This window comes from Pelobates fuscus, chromosome 5 (assembly GCF_036172605.1).
Source record: "Pelobates fuscus isolate aPelFus1 chromosome 5, aPelFus1.pri, whole genome shotgun sequence".
In the NCBI taxonomy this organism is placed as follows: Eukaryota; Metazoa; Chordata; class Amphibia; order Anura; family Pelobatidae; genus Pelobates; species Pelobates fuscus.
Genome location: NC_086321.1, coordinates 34,380,115 through 34,396,183, shown reverse-complemented (window position 1 = coordinate 34,396,183; position 16,069 = coordinate 34,380,115). Strand labels below are relative to the sequence as shown.

At 44.7% G+C, this 16,069-nt stretch overlaps 1 protein-coding gene across 1 annotated transcript in view; it reads left to right on the top strand.

Annotated features, from left to right (window-relative positions):
- The first annotated feature begins 13,100 nt into the window (after nucleotides 1–13,100).
- The window catches only part of RASA1 (RAS p21 protein activator 1), a 67,398-nt gene continuing 64,429 nt past the window's right edge, over nucleotides 13,101–16,069 (top strand). Inside the window, exon 1 of the mRNA XM_063453706.1 lies at nucleotides 13,101–13,539. Coding sequence (XP_063309776.1) covers nucleotides 13,316–13,539 — 224 coding nt within the window. The 5' untranslated portion in view covers nucleotides 13,101–13,315. The remainder of the gene's footprint in view (nucleotides 13,540–16,069) is intronic.

Here is a 16,069-nt window from a genome sequence, read left to right as displayed (position 1 = left end):
GGTGGAATCTATGTCGGGTAGATGAATCCGGGTAGTACATTTGCTGAGTCCTTGTTGTACGGGGGCCAGATGGCCAAAAACGGCTGGCGGCACGGCCCCTCTGCCGTCCAGCCCTTCCAAAAACCCCACGGGTATGAGAGCCGCGGAAGACTTTCCGCATCGAAGATTGTGCCTTGTTAAGGGACGTGAATATGTTGACCCTTTTATTTAATTCCTTAAGGAAGGCCTCTCCAAATAATTTACCCTGTGCTAAGGGTCCTAATTCCTTGTCCCCCAGTTCGACCAGTTTTTCGTTGATACGGTAAAGTGCTGCTCAGCGCCTCTCCGAAGAGAGCGCTACGTTGGTGTTCCCTAGGAAACAGAAACATCTTTGTGCCCATTCCCGGGTATCTCGTGCCCATTCACGCACCGTATCTGGGGTAAAAGTATCAGCCCTCTCGTAGGCTTCATCCGCCATATCCATTATTCTGGCTAGTGGCCCAATGGCATCTAGCAGTTTGTCTTGCGCTCCTTTGAAACCGCGCTCTATGCCCTTGCGCGGATCCCGACCCCCTCGGGACATGAACGTAGTCATGAGCGGGTCAAATTCTGGGGTGTGTGTTATTTTGTCTGGGAGACCAGGCCGAGGGCATTCGGATCTCATCCGGTTTCTAACTTCCTTGTCCAACGATTTTCTGAGCCAGAAGTGCATAAACCTTGCCAGATGCTCAGGTGGTGACCATTCTTCCGAACGGGGGTGCCGGATGTTTCGTGGGTCAAACATTTGGAGTCCCGAATTATCGAGGAAAATCTCCATGCCCTCCTGTGGGTTATCCATGGGTGTTGCCATGGAGTCCTGGGGCTCACCCAGACCTTGTTCCCTTATACAGTAAGGGTCAGAGTTGGCCGTGGAATCCCTGTCTGAGTCCCCTTGGTCGGAGGCTGCCGCCTGCCATTCATCCAGCACAGCTAGTGCCTGAGTGGGTTCTACATCTTCCTCACCTGAGGAAAGTTGTGTGAGCTCGTGGGTTGCACGAACCGTGGCTTTCCTGCGATCAGCAGGGGCTTTCCCTTTAGCCTTGCGTGGGGTTACATTCGCCGTTGTGAACGCTCCCTGGAGGAGTCGGAGTCCTCGGAGTCCGCTTTATAATGAACCCGATTAGAGATGGGCTTGGGGACTTCAGAGTCTGTCTGGAGCGACTTGGAAGCGGCTTGTTCCATAGCTGCAGCCACGGCTACTGTTATTATGGCCTGGAGGTCTGAGGTTTGTGATTCCTCCATTATAATGAATGAGAATTCGGGGCTCACCCGATAAATTGCGTGAGGGCACTTAGGCACAATAGGTGGAGAGGCCTGGGGACCGGGGTGGTATAGTATCAGGACTAAATAACCTGAGTTTAGAGACCGGTAGGTCGTAAAGAAGAGAGGGCTGTTTACTGGGGCTCACCCAGGTAATAGGAATCCTGCCTAAACAGGTCTGTTTAGCAGCATAAAATGGGGGCTCACCCCGGCCAGAATAAGGTGTAGACCAACTGGCTAAACCAACCCCTAAAGTAAGGCACTAACCTGGTCCCACTGAATGAAAAAGAAATTCAATTGCTTGCAGGATTGCTGGAGCAGAAAATCAGGCACAGTTTATCCCTTTAAGATGGCTGCCGGACTGACAGCCTTAGTGTGGGGAGGATAGTACCTCCCCTAGTTTGGGGCGGCAAAACTGAAAGTTTACCGTTCGTATAGTTAAACTGCCGAACGTGCGAACTGTAAAAATGATGTGAATGCCTTAAATAGGCGAACGCTTCAAACTACCGAACGAAGCGTTCGGTAGAAAGAAATGAAAGTCAATGAGCGATTGCATAGAAGAACCGCGGCATTCGCATAAAACAGGCGAATGCGCAAAAAACTACAGAACAACGCGTTCGGTAGAAAACTACCGAAAATGATGTGCGCGAGCGCACAGAAAAGCCGTTGGCAGAAATAGAGACATGGAGGGAAATATAGACGGCGGTGAAGCCGTGAAAGACACCTAGGGAGCCAGTCAGGGTCCCATTGTATACAGATAGGGTATGAGAAGTAACAGTGTAAATATTAAAAGGTACAGTAATAGTACAAATGCATGAATAAAATATGTCAAGTATAGAGACACAAAATATAGTACTTAGCTTGTGATGGAGCAGCAAAGAAAGAGGAAATGATGTCATAGGTCACACCTCTTATACCCTATTCTATATTATGATTGGTTAAAAGTTATGTCACTCTTTTCTTTGCTGCTATGGAGTTAGTAAAGAAAGATTATGCAAAATACGAAGCCTCCTGTCATGTGATAAAATTGTAATTGGCAAGTCGCCTAAAATCTCGCAGAACAGTCCCACCCCTTGCCACACCTTGACTCACACCCCTTAAACTAAAGTGTTCCTCTTTGTCCATTTAAAATGTTGGGACATATAAACCTGTATATATTATACAGTTATGGTGTGATTAGATATGTATACTGTTTATACACTGTATATACTCTCATTGATTTTATACAATATTGGTATAAAGTGAGGTAACACTATGGTATCCTAAGGCATAACATTGATAAGCAGGTAACGAATCAAGCTGTATTATGTCAACCATATTGGCAACACATAATGAATTACATTTTCTTTGAATGTGAAATATTCTAGTTTCTAGCAATGGAGTATTTTTTCTTCACCCCCATATATGAGTACACTGATTTCCGCTTACAGTAGCACAAACATCCAATAGTATGTACTCTGCAAAATATTTTTCTCAGCATGACTGTACTGCAATACATCAGAAAGTGACTAAGTGAGATGCAAGGTAGGCGATTCTGACTAAGTGGGAATGAATTTTGCTTAATAAAATGATCCAGACTAAAAATAATCTCCAGTATTATTACATTATATTGACAATGAATTAAAGCTACGTAAACATAATTATAAATGCTAAAGATATACTTTGCTTTGAGGTTCATCTGTTTCCTGCAAATCGTCAAGATTTTGCAGAATTTACAGTAAGTCATGAACAGTCTAGGAAGTGCTAATCCTAGCGTTTTTTATGTGTTTCCAGCGGCTCAGAGTGCATGCGCGCAATCTGAGGCAGCGAGAGGGGAGGGAGTTGTGAGAGGGAGGAAGGGATCTTTAATTAAATATATATATATATTTAAATTCAAGTAGATAAGTAGTAGAAGGAGGCTGGGAGGGAGGGAAGTAAGGGGATTTGATTTTCCCCTTGCAGGTACGTTGCTTGCAAGGGAGCAGATTATTACGCCTGTTGCCAGTGTGCGCTGACAACAGATGTAAAATATGCACAGAATTGACATTCGGCAATCAAGAACAGTCATGTGAGCTGGGGGTGCAACTAGCCCCTGGCATACAAATGCAAATATCTCTGAATGTGCAACGTGCCAAGCAGAATCTCTGCACATACAGACTCTGACCATCATGACAACTTCAAGTCACTGAAGTAGTAATGGTTGTTGGCGTAACCCTTTAACTCTGGCTTAGCAGGTTCAATAATTGACAGCAGGTTAATTAACAGTAAGAAAAAAGACCCTTCAATTGCCACATTTGAGGATACGTGTAAAGGTTACATGCATAAGTTAAATTAAAGGGACACTATAGTCACCTGAACAACTTTAGCTTAATGAAGCAGTTTTGGTGTATAGAACATGTATACACAGTATACATTAACCCCTTAAGGACCGCTGACTGTCCAGGACCGTCAGCGGTAAAACGTGCGTTTGGACCGCTGACGGTCCTGAACCGTCATAACGGTCTTGGGCAACTTACCTGATCGCCGTCGGTCCCACGGCGGCGATCAGCTCTCCTCCCGGTCCAGGGGGACTGCCTGTCTGCCCGGGCAGTCCCCCCTCGGAAGATCAGGACCCCACGGCCATGTGATCACTCGATCACATGACCGCAATAGGGGTCCATGTGTCTGCCTGCAGGGGGACTGTCTGTGCTGACAGGCAGTCTCCCTGCAAGTGAAAAATCAAAAAAATAAAGTAAAAAAAAAAACAATCAGTGTAAAAAAATATATAATATGTATATATATATATATATACATGTATTATATCTATATATACCTATATATAATATATGTATATATATCATATATATAATGTCATACTAAGTGTATTTTTATATTTATATATACGTATATTAATATAAAAATACTTTTATATTTAAATTACACACGAATATATACAATATATATAATAACTATATATATGGTATATATATATTATTATAAAATACAAATAATATGTTAATAAAAATAAATAACAAAAAATAAAAATATTTTTTAATAATTAAAAAAAATTATATATATATATATATGCAATTTTATTCTAACAGTATTTTGATATTGATATATATATATTTATATAAAAATACACTTAGAATGTAATGATATATATATCTATGTATAAATAAATAAATAAAAACTAATACGAAATATACATATGTCCACATACATAATGACATAAATAATTTCATAAATATACACCTAGACGTCAAATATATAAATATGTATATATATTAAAATTATACGTGCATATTTATGTAATATTTTTACCTAATTAAGTAATTTTAATGATTGCAATTCGAGGGACCTGCCTGCCAACCCAGGCCGAAAGTCCAGATAATTTAATTTGCTAGCACTGTGTTTAACCCTGTAACTTTCTATGACACCCTAAATCCTGTACATGGGGGTACTGTTTTACTCGGGAGACTTCGCTGAACACAAATATTAGTGTTTCAAAACAGTAAAACATATCACAGCGATGATATTGTCAGTGAAAGTGAAGTTTTTTGCATTTTTCACACACAAACAGCTCTTTCACTGAGGATATTATTGCTGTGATATATTTTACTGTTCTGATACACTAATATTTGTGTTCAGCGAAGTCTCCTGAGTATAACAGTACCCCACATGTAGACGTTTTATAGTGTTTGTGAAAGTTACAGGGTCAAATATAAGGCTTGATTTTACTTTTTTTTTTTTATTGAAATTTGTCAGATTGGTTAGGTTGCCTTTGAGAGCGTATGGTAGCCAAGGAATGAGAATTAGCCCCATGATGGCATACCATTTGCAAAAGAAGACAACCCAAGGTATTGCAAATGGGGTATGTTCAGCCTTTTTTAGTAGCCACCTAGTCACAAACACTGGCCAAAGTTAGCGTTTTTTGCATTTTTAACACACAAACAAATATAAATGCTAACTTTGGCCAGTGTTTGTGACTAGGTGGCTACTAAAAAATACTGGACATACCCCATTTTGAATACCCTGGGTTGTCTACTTTAAAAAAATATGTACATGTTAGGTGTGTTTCGGGCATTTATGACAGATAACGGTGTTACAATGTCACTATTGATACATTTAAAATATATATATATTGAAACAGCAATTTCCTACTTGTATTTATAGGCCTTTAACTTGCAAAAAAAAGCAATAAAGCATGTAAACACTGGGTGTTTTTAAACTCGGGACAAAATTTTGAATCTATTTAGCAGTTTTTTTCATTAGCTTCTGTAGATAAGTAAAAGATTTTTCAAGTAAAAGTCCAAAAACATGTTTTTTTTTTTATTTTTCACCATATTTTTTCATTTTTTTTTTTAATACAATATATGACATAATACAAATAATGGTATGTAAAGAAAGCCCTTCTCGTCGTGAAAAAAACCAATATATAACTTGTATGGGAACCGTAAATGAGAGAGCGGAAAATTACAGCTAAACACAAACACCACAAAAGTGTTAAAGGAACACTATAGTCACCTAAATTACTTTAGCTAAATAAAGCAATTTTTGTGTATAGGTCATTCCCCTGCAATTTCACTGCTCAATTCACTGTCATTTAGGAGTTAAATCACTTTGTTTCTGTTTATGCAGCCCTAGCCACACCTCCCCTGGCTATGATTGACAGAGCCTGCATGGAAAAAAAAATGGTTTCACGTTCAAACAGATGTAATTTACCTTAAATAATTGTATCTCAATCTCTAAATTGAACTTTAATCACATACAGGAGGCTCTTGCAGGGTCTAGCAAGCTATTAACATAGCAGGGGATAAGAAAATCTTAATTAAACAGAACTTAAAATAATGAAAGCCTAAATAGGGCTCTCTGTACAGGAAGTGTTTATGGAAGGCTGTGCAAGTCACATGCAGGGAGGTGTGACTAGGGTTCATAAACAAAGGGATTTAACTCCTAAATGGCAGAGGATGGAGCAGTGAGGCTGCAGGGGCATGTTCTATACACCAAAACTGCTTTATTAAGCTAAAGTTGTTCAGGTGACTATAGTGTCCCTTTAAAACTAATCTGGTCCTTAACGTACAAACATCGCAAAAACAGGCCGGTCCTTAAGGGGTTAAAGGAGAGACTTCTCTCAGACTCCCAGCTCTTTAGAATGACAAAGCAGAATCTAGTTGTGTTGTGTTTTTGAAGCACATAACTTTTACTGCACAAGAAAGTAGCCTCCACTCCTGGGTAGAGCCCAACACATTTTGTGCATCTTGCTCTTACACTAAAATTTGGATTCACTTTTCAAATTATTTAATATTGTGGATAAACCTTTAGAATGATTTTTCTTTCTTTCAAAAATGCGCTTGCGTGATGCTTTCTGGGGTCAGTTCCTTGGTTTCTCCAAAGAAGGCACACCGGGGATCAGAGGTGGGACAGGACCCTAGGAATGGTAATTTAAATTTCTGTTGGACGGCATTAAAGTGACTTTGCCCATGCGTAACTGATCGCTTCACGGGTATTCCATTTTGTAACCGTCTACATCACTATTTCACTTAGCACCACTAGTGGTTTGTTTACCATAACAACTTCAGGCAGCTTTATGCCTTAGTATACTGTAAAATGATTTAAAAAAAAGTTAGATTTACAGCTACAAAGAGCATAAAACGCAAGCTACAGAATTGTAGTAAATAAAATAGGATAGTGATGTACAATCATCATGAAATAATTGCATTCTGCTCATATGCTGAAAGACACCAAATAAAAAGTCTGCGTGTACAATCCTTCAGCTGGACATTTATCGCTTTACAAATTTCACACTTGGTCAAACAGTCAACGCAAAAAGGTTATTAAACATAATTTAATAAACTCAAATTGGCATAAACTCTCAAAGGCCCGATTTGTGTTTACACTTTCATTGCCATTAATCTGTCATGCATTCAGACAAAGAACTGACTGTAGCAGAGATTTTCGAATACTTTCGAGTTACTAAATGTAATTGTTCTTGTACACCCAGAGGCAATTTGTTCACAGCTGTTTACATAATATTTAAAGGGACACTCAAGGAAATCTATACTCATTGAATAGGCTATGTTTCAAAGAAGTCCTTATCTATGTCTCTCTGGACATGGTTATAACTGCAGCTTTGAGCAAAGGTGGATGTAGCTAAAAGTCTTCCTTTTATACCTTTAACTTCCCGGTTGGCTCTATAGTTCCTACTTTGACTGTACAACATATTTGCATGGTGTGTATATGATAACTGAATAAAGCAATAGTCCTGTAACAGTTTTAGTATTGCTGGTATCAACTTATCTGTCTTTTCGCTTGTCTTTTCTGATGAGTGAAACAGCAGCTGAGAATTAAATGATATATCAGATATATTCACAGAACCCTTCTTTGACCATCCTTGTGTATAAGTGTATATTTAAAATACAGAGGGAAAGAAGTGATCAGAGGATTAATTGTATCATTATTTTATATGGATGGGCTTAGAGGCACTAGGTGTTTAAGGGAAAATATACGGCAAGCTCCCGGAAGCTAAAACATATTTGCATGGTGTGTATATGATAACTGAATAAAGCAATAGTCCTGTAACAGTTTTAGTATTGCTGGTATCAACTTATCTGTCTTTTCGCTTGTCTTTTCTGATGAGTGAAACAGCAGCTGAGAATTAAATGATATATCAGATATATTCACAGAACCCTTCTTTGACCATCCTTGTGTATAAGTGTATATTTAAAATACAGAGGGAAAGAAGTGATCAGAGGATTAATTGTATCATTATTTTATATGGATGGGCTTAGAGGCACTAGGTGTTTAAGGGAAAATATACGGCAAGCTCCCGGAAGCTAAAGCTAAAATAAAGATTATGCTTAACTGCTAGAACGATCTTTTTTATAGAGAATATAAATCCAAAAGCACTACAAAGATTGGACATGAGATAGGTATTCACAATGTACTGTATATTGACACTATGCTTGGTCACTCTCCCCAAGTCATATAATGATGTCATGCTGTACATGTATATATACAAAACTGTAATATGATATTCATCTAATGGTCCTGATATGTCACTCTAATATATACAATAGTGATCGTTTATCCATAACATTGGAGCACTGAGATCATCAAAAGACGGATACAGTAATTCTATTACCGTACTAACTGATTACAGGAATAGAAATGTAAGAGAAATTCAGCCCAAGTCGCTAAGTAGGATCCTGACAAATTATATATCAAAATGTCTCAGAATTTAACCATGATTCAATAAAGACTATTTCCCCATATTAGTACACTTATATTACACATCCAAAAACCATAAATCTGGCATTTCTCAAAGAAAAGTATATAAGAAAAATATATTCACTAAGAGTTCGTTTTATCAGATTTTGTAAATATGTTTTAAACAAAGTCAGGTTGTTGCTTTGGAAAAATAGCTTATTCAAGGATATAATAGTTATTACCATTACAGATCAAGTAAGTGAGGCATGGGGGAGCAGACTACAGATTAGGTAAGTGATGGATGGGAGGGGCAGAATACAGATTAGGTAAGTGAGGCATGGGGGGCAGACTACAGATTAGGTTAGTGAGGGATGGGGTGGAAGCTTACAGATCAGGTAAGTGAGGGATGGGGGGCAGCCTACAGATCAGGTAAGTGAGGCATGAGGGGCAACCTACAGAGTCAGGTAAGTGAGGCTTGGGGGACAGCCTGCAGATTAGATAAGTGAGGCATGGGGTGGCAGTTTACAGATTAGGTAAGTGAGGCATGGGGGTGGCAGTTTACAGATTAGGTAAGTGAGGCATGGGGGGAGGCATCTTACAGATCAGGTAAGTGAGGCATGAGGGGAATGTGGGGGACACCAGTGGATTGACGGGCTCTGCTAAAAAAGAAATCTCAATCTAATAACACATGGACTTAACACCTTCAGGATTATAAAAAAATATTCAGGACTTCATGTATGAAGTCAGAATAGGAGGATGTAGTCCTTAGTTTTTTTTTTAAAGTTCAATCTCTCCTGTATGTCCCATTTAGTCTGATTCATTGTTACCACATATGTGGACTATGATATATTAGAGAAAAGGGAAATGGTTACAGTCACGAAAGGGTTAACTAGGTGCATTACTGCAGGGGCGTATTAGCCGCGAGGCAAACAAGGCATTTGCCTTGGGCGGCATTTTCCAGGTTGCGGCAAAAAACGCCGCCCCCAAATGCCCAGGGCAAATGCCTTGTTAGCCTTGCGGCTAACTGGGCTGCCGGTCGGGCTGCTGGGCTGGTTGCTGGGCGGGCGGCTGGCGAGGGAGCTTTTCCTCTGAGCTCTCTGCTCAGCTCCCTCGCGCGCCGCAGAGTGAGGCTGGGAGCCGGAAGATGACGTCATATTCCGGCTCCCAGCCTCACTCTGCGGCGCGCGAGGGAGCTGAGCAGACAGCTCAGAGGAAGAGCTCCCTCGCCAGCCGCCCGCCCAGCAACCAGCCCAGCAGCCCGACCGGCAGCCCCACTAGACCATCCAGGGAGGTAAAGAAACCCCCCCCCAGCATTCCCAAAGGTAAGGAGGCTGGGGGGGTAGGTTAAATTAATTATATTATATATATATATTATTATTATATATATATTATATATTATTATTATATATTATTATATATATATTATTATATATATATTAATATATATATATATATATTATATATATATTATTATATATTATATATATTATATTATATATATTATATTATATTATATATATTATATTATATATATATATTATATTATATATATATATATTATATATTATTATATTATATATTATATATATATTATATTATATATTATATATATTATATTATATATTATTATATTATATATCAGAGAGTGTGTGTGTCTGACAGTGAGTGTGTGTGTCTGCTAGTGAGTGTGTGTGTGTCTGTTAGCTAGTGTATGCGTATCTGTCAGTGAATTTGTGTGTGTGTGTATTTAGAAAGCGGGACGGGGGCGGGAGAAGGGTTGGGTGGGGGTGTCGCCTGAGTTTTGTCCTGCCTAGGGCAGCACAAAACCAGGATACACCACTGCATTACTGCTGTCCACAGTGTGTTTGGGGCTACACAGAGCATACAAAATACACTTGGAAAGGGCAGTATACCCTTTCCTAATGTCCAACATGTCAGAAACCTGCTGTCTTGCTCCTAGACTGTAGCTGTGAGTCATGAGAAGCCTGTAATCTTTCTAGCAGGTTCTATCAAACTTCTATCTCTTATCCTAGCCTTTAATACCTTATAACCATATCCCAGCCTTTGAAAAATGTCATATTGAACCTATGGAGGGACTGGATCCTTGGTGTTGCCAATAAATGAGAGAGGGCTGCTTGCTGTGTGTGTGTATTCAGCAGTGAGTGCATGTATTAATCACTCTCTGCGTGTATTCAGCAATCTGCGTGTGTATATTCAGTAGTCTGTGTGTGTGTGTATTCAGCAGTCTGTGTGTGTATTCAGTTTTGACATGTATTCGGCAGTCTCTGTGTGTATTCAGCAATCTGCGTGTGTGTATTCAGCAGTCTGTGTGTGTGTGTATTTAGAAGTATGTGTGTATGTATTTAGCAGTATGTTTACTCAGCAGCCTGTGTGCATGTATTCAGCAGTCTCTGTGTGTGTTTTTAGCAGTCTGGGGGTTGGAAGCAAAAACAAAGAGGGAATGGAGAAGAAGACAATGACAAAGAGAGGGACTGGGGAAAGGGACAATGACACACACTGAGGGGCTGGGAAGGGGATAGGAACACACAGCGTGGCTGGAGTAGAGTACAATGACACACAGAGGGGCAGGGGAAGAGGTCAATGACACACACTGAGGGGCTGGGAAAGGGTCAATGACACACACTGAGGGGCTGGGAAAGGGACAGGGACACACAGATGGACTGGAAAAGGGGACAATAACACACAGAGGAGCTGGGGATGGGGACAGGGACACGCAGAGGGGCTAAGGAAGGGGACAATGACACACACAAAGGAGCTGGAAAAGTGACACAGAGGGGCTGGGACAGTGACACAGAGGGGCTGGGAAGAATATAAAGAGACACACAGAGGAACTGGGGAAGGGGACAATGACACGCAAAGGGGCTGGGGGAAGTAAGAGACACACAAAGGAGCTAGGAGAAGTAAGATACACACAAAGGGGAGTGTAAGACACAAAGGGGAAAAGTGAAGGATAAAGTAAACTAATGGGGGTAGATACACTAAGAGGGGTAAGATATTCAAAAGATGGGATAAGAAACACAAAACGGGGGTTAAGAGACACACATGTGAAAATGTCTATTTTTCAAACAGACTCTCCAATGGATGCCCCTCCAGGGCCCTTCACTATTATTGTTATTACTGGCATTTATAAGGTGCGGGAAGTGTTGTGGATGCAATCTGGTACTGTGGGCACATTCTGGTGCTATAGCTAGTGCTGTGTCTCCAAATACTGTGGCAACTGCTGTGCTGCTACCTAGTGCTGTGGTGGTAGCTTTGTGTGCAGTCATTTTTATTGTTATAATTCAGTTATAGTGTTTTATTTTTATCTTTAATGTGGCTCTGAGGCAGACCACTGAGCAGGTGACGTGTTCTAGAACATACGCAAATCTTTCCTGTATATCTACAAACACACGTACTGTATGCAGGCAGCCACTAACCCCCGACCCCCCAAAAATACTGGTTATTAGTATTAGTATGAAATAGTTCCAATATTAGCAGGATCCACATGTGTTGTACAAAATGAAACAAACATAAAATACAACACAAAAACAAGTGGAGAGTAAAGGTGTGGAATCTAAGTAAAGAGTGCACAACAATGAGATATAGAAAGCAGTGGAAATAAAAGTAAAAGATTGAAAATTAGGGCAAAAAAAGTGTGGAAGAACTGGAGAAAGAGCACATGTGTAATATAGCACTTGTTACAGATAGACTACAATAATTCCAAATCCGTAATCATATTTTATGATTATACAGTGCCTAATACAGCATAGTAATAGAGTGCAATAGAACCTAAAGGTGTGATACCCATTAATGCCCAGATATAGAATACAGTGTAGTGCTCTTGTCAATATCAAGACTGTCTTGACATATAGCACTTTTTTTTTTCTCTGTAAAAGACATAATGTGTGAAATGCAAATTGAGTATATTTTGGCAGTTTTGCTAAAGAGTAATTTTACAAAAAAAATGCTTTGTAAATTGTATTATGTGTATAAAAAGCTGCTCCAAAAAGCTGACTATAAAGGTAGCGTATGTTATTTTATATGTTTATTGTAGGTCTAGCAATGTATTTAGAAATTACTGTCTCATATTATATATGGAACAAACAAACTATTTGTAAGTGTTCCTCCGTGACATGGTTGAATATGGGAAAAATCTCAATGTATCTCTCCTGGCAAAATAAGTAAATAAAATAAAGTAATTGTTAAAATGTATATCAGGGACCAGCGCTGTAGGCAAGTTTGGGATTAAACCGTTAAAGGATGGTTTAACCAATTAGGGGAAGAGTGCCTCCAGGAACCTCCTGGCACCATAACAACTTAATTTAGATGAAGTTGTTTTGGTGCCTGGAGTGTGCCTTTAAATTCTGGGCAGTGTGTGTAATAGGATATATTCTCCAGTGGGATTTCCATTATCTTTATAAAAGTTGGATTCTTTTACTATAATATTGTTAAAATCTATTTCAGGGAAGTTTGACTATAACGCGTTATTCGACATGACAGCACAGAGTGTTCAGTCTGTTCATTATTTCATGTGTTAATAAAGTACTTACCCAAAAAATAAAAATAAAAAAAAAAATCCAGAGCTGCAGCTCCCTATGGATATACACAGACTCACCCACGCAGTGAGCGGGCGCGCGGATGCTCATTCCCGAGGAAGCGGGCAGCCAATCAGCTGAGCCCAGAGCCTGTCGCGGATGCGTCGCGTGCGCTCCCCGCCCCCTCAGCACAGCCAGCTCGGTGTGTCCGTCCTGCAGCCGAGCGATCGGGACCCGCGAGGAGCAGGGAGCGGCCCCCACTCCGGGCGCACGGTGACCCGCACAGCCCCGGCTCCTCTCTCCGCCGCCGGCCCGTGGTCTGTCTGGGCGGCGGGATGTCTGCGGCTTCTAGCTCCTACGGGCTGGTGACAGGAGGCGGGGAGGCCGTGCTGTCCCGGGGCCCCGAGCCCTTCCCTCCGCTGCCTCTCCTGCCGCCGCCTCCACCCCTGTCCCTCGTGGCCGGAGTGATGGGCCCCGTGGACGAGGTGGATTCCCTGGACGGACCGGAATATGAGGAGGAGGAGGTGGAGATCCCGCTCAGCGCGCCCCCCACCAACCAGTAAGTACTCCCTCAGCCCCCCACCAACCAGTAAGTACTCCCTCAGCCCCCCACCAACCAGTAAGTACTCCCTCAGCCCCCCACCAACCAGTAAGTACTCCCTCAGCCCCCCACCAACCAGTAAGTACTCCCTCAGCCCCCCACCAACCAGTAATACTCCCTCAGCCCCCCACCAACCAGTAAGTACTCCCTCAGCCCCCCACCAACCAGTAAGTACTCCCTCAGCCCCCCACCAACCAGTAAGTACTCCCTCAGCCCCCCACCAACCAGTAAGTACCCCCCCAGCCCCCCACCAACCAGTAAGTGCCCCCCACCAACCAGTAATACTCCCTCAGCCCCCCACCAACCAGTAAGTACTCCCTCAGCCCCCCACCAACCAGTAAGTACTCCCTCAGCCCCCCACCAACCAGTAAGTACTCCCTCAGCCCCCCACCAACCAGTAAGTACTCCCTCAGCCCCCCACCAACCAGTAAGTACTCCCTCAGCCCCCCACCAACCAGTAAGTACTCCCTCAGCCCCCCACCAACCAGTAAGTACTCCCCCAGCCCCCCACCAACCAGTAAGTACTCCCTCAGCCCCCCACCAACCAGTAAGGGTTCCCCTCTGTGCCCCACCTACCAGCCAGTAAGGGTGCCCCACCTACCGACCGGTAAGGGTTCCCCTCTGTGCCCCACCTACCGACCGGTAAGGGTTCCCCTCTGTGCCCCACCTACCGACCGGTAAGGGTTCCCCTCTGTGCCCCACCTACCGACCGGTAAGGGTTCCCCTCTGTGCCCCACCTACCGACCGGTAAGGGTGCCCCACCTACCGACCGGTAAGGGTGCCCCACCTACCGACCGGTAAGGGTGCCCCACCTACCGACCGGTAAGGGTGCCCCACCTACCGACCGGTAAGGGTGCCCCACCTACCGACCGGTAAGGGTGCCCCACCTACCGACCGGTAAGGGTGCCCCACCTACCGACCGGTAAGGGTGCCCCACCTACCGACCGGTAAGGGTGCCCCACCTACCGACCGGTAAGGGTGCCCCACCTACCGACCGGTAAGGGTGCCCCACCTACCGACCGGTAAGGGTGCCCCACCTACCGACCGGTAAGGGTGCCCCACCTACCGACCGGTAAGGGTGCCCCACCTACCGACCGGTAAGGGTGCCCCACCTACCGACCGGTAAGGGTGCCCCACCTACCGACCGGTAAGGGTGCCCCACCTACCGACCGGTAAGGGTGCCCCACCTACCGACCGGTAAGGGTGCCCCACCTACCGACCGGTAAGGGTGCCCCACCTACCGACCGGTAAGGGTGCCCCACCTACCGACCGGTAAGGGTGCCCCACCTACCGACCGGTAAGGGTGCCCCACCTACCGACCGGTAAGGGTGCCCCACCTACCGACCGGTAAGGGTGCCCCACCTACCGACCGGTAAGGGTGCCCCACCTACCGACCGGTAAGGGTGCCCCACCTACCGACCGGTAAGGGTGCCCCACCTACCGACCGGTAAGGGTGCCCCACCTACCGACCGGTAAGGGTGCCCCACCTACCGACCGGTAAGGGTGCCCCACCTACCGACCGGTAAGGGTGCCCCACCTACCGACCGGTAAGGGTGCCCCACCTACCGACCGGTAAGGGTGCCCCACCTACCGACCGGTAAGGGTGCCCCACCTACCGACCGGTAAGGGTGCCCCACCTACCGACCGGTAAGGGTGCCCCACCTACCGACCGGTAAGGGTGCCCCACCTACCGACCGGTAAGGGTGCCCCACCTACCGACCGGTAAGGGTGCCCCACCTACCGACCGGTAAGGGTGCCCCACCTACCGACCGGTAAGGGTGCCCCACCTACCGACCGGTAAGGGTGCCCCACCTACCGACCGGTAAGGGTGCCCCACCTACCGACCGGTAAGGGTGCCCCACCTACCGACCGGTAAGGGTGCCCCACCTACCGACCGGTAAGGGTGCCCCACCTACCGACCGGTAAGGGTGCCCCACCTACCGACCGGTAAGGGTGCCCCACCTACCGACCGGTAAGGGTGCCCCACCTACCGACCGGTAAGGGTGCCCCACCTACCGACCGGTAAGGGTGCCCCACCTACCGACCGGTAAGGGTGCCCCACCTACCGACCGGTAAGGGTGCCCCACCTACCGACCGGTAAGGGTGCCCCACCTACCGACCGGTAAGGGTGCCCCACCTACCGACCGGTAAGGGTGCCCCACCTACCGACCGGTAAGGGTGCCCCACCTACCGACCGGTAAGGGTGCCCCACCTACCGACCGGTAAGGGTGCCCCACCTACCGACCGGTAAGGGTGCCCCACCTACCGACCGGTAAGGGTGCCCCACCTACCGACCGGTAAGGGTGCCCCACCTACCGACCGGTAAGGGTGCCCCACCTACCGACCGGTAAGGGTGCCCCACCTACCGACCGGTAAGGGTGCCCCACCTACCGACCGGTAAGGGTGCCCCACCTACCGACCGGTAAGGGTGCCCCACCTACCGACCGGTAAGGGTGCCCCACCTACCGACCGGTAAGGGTGCCCCACC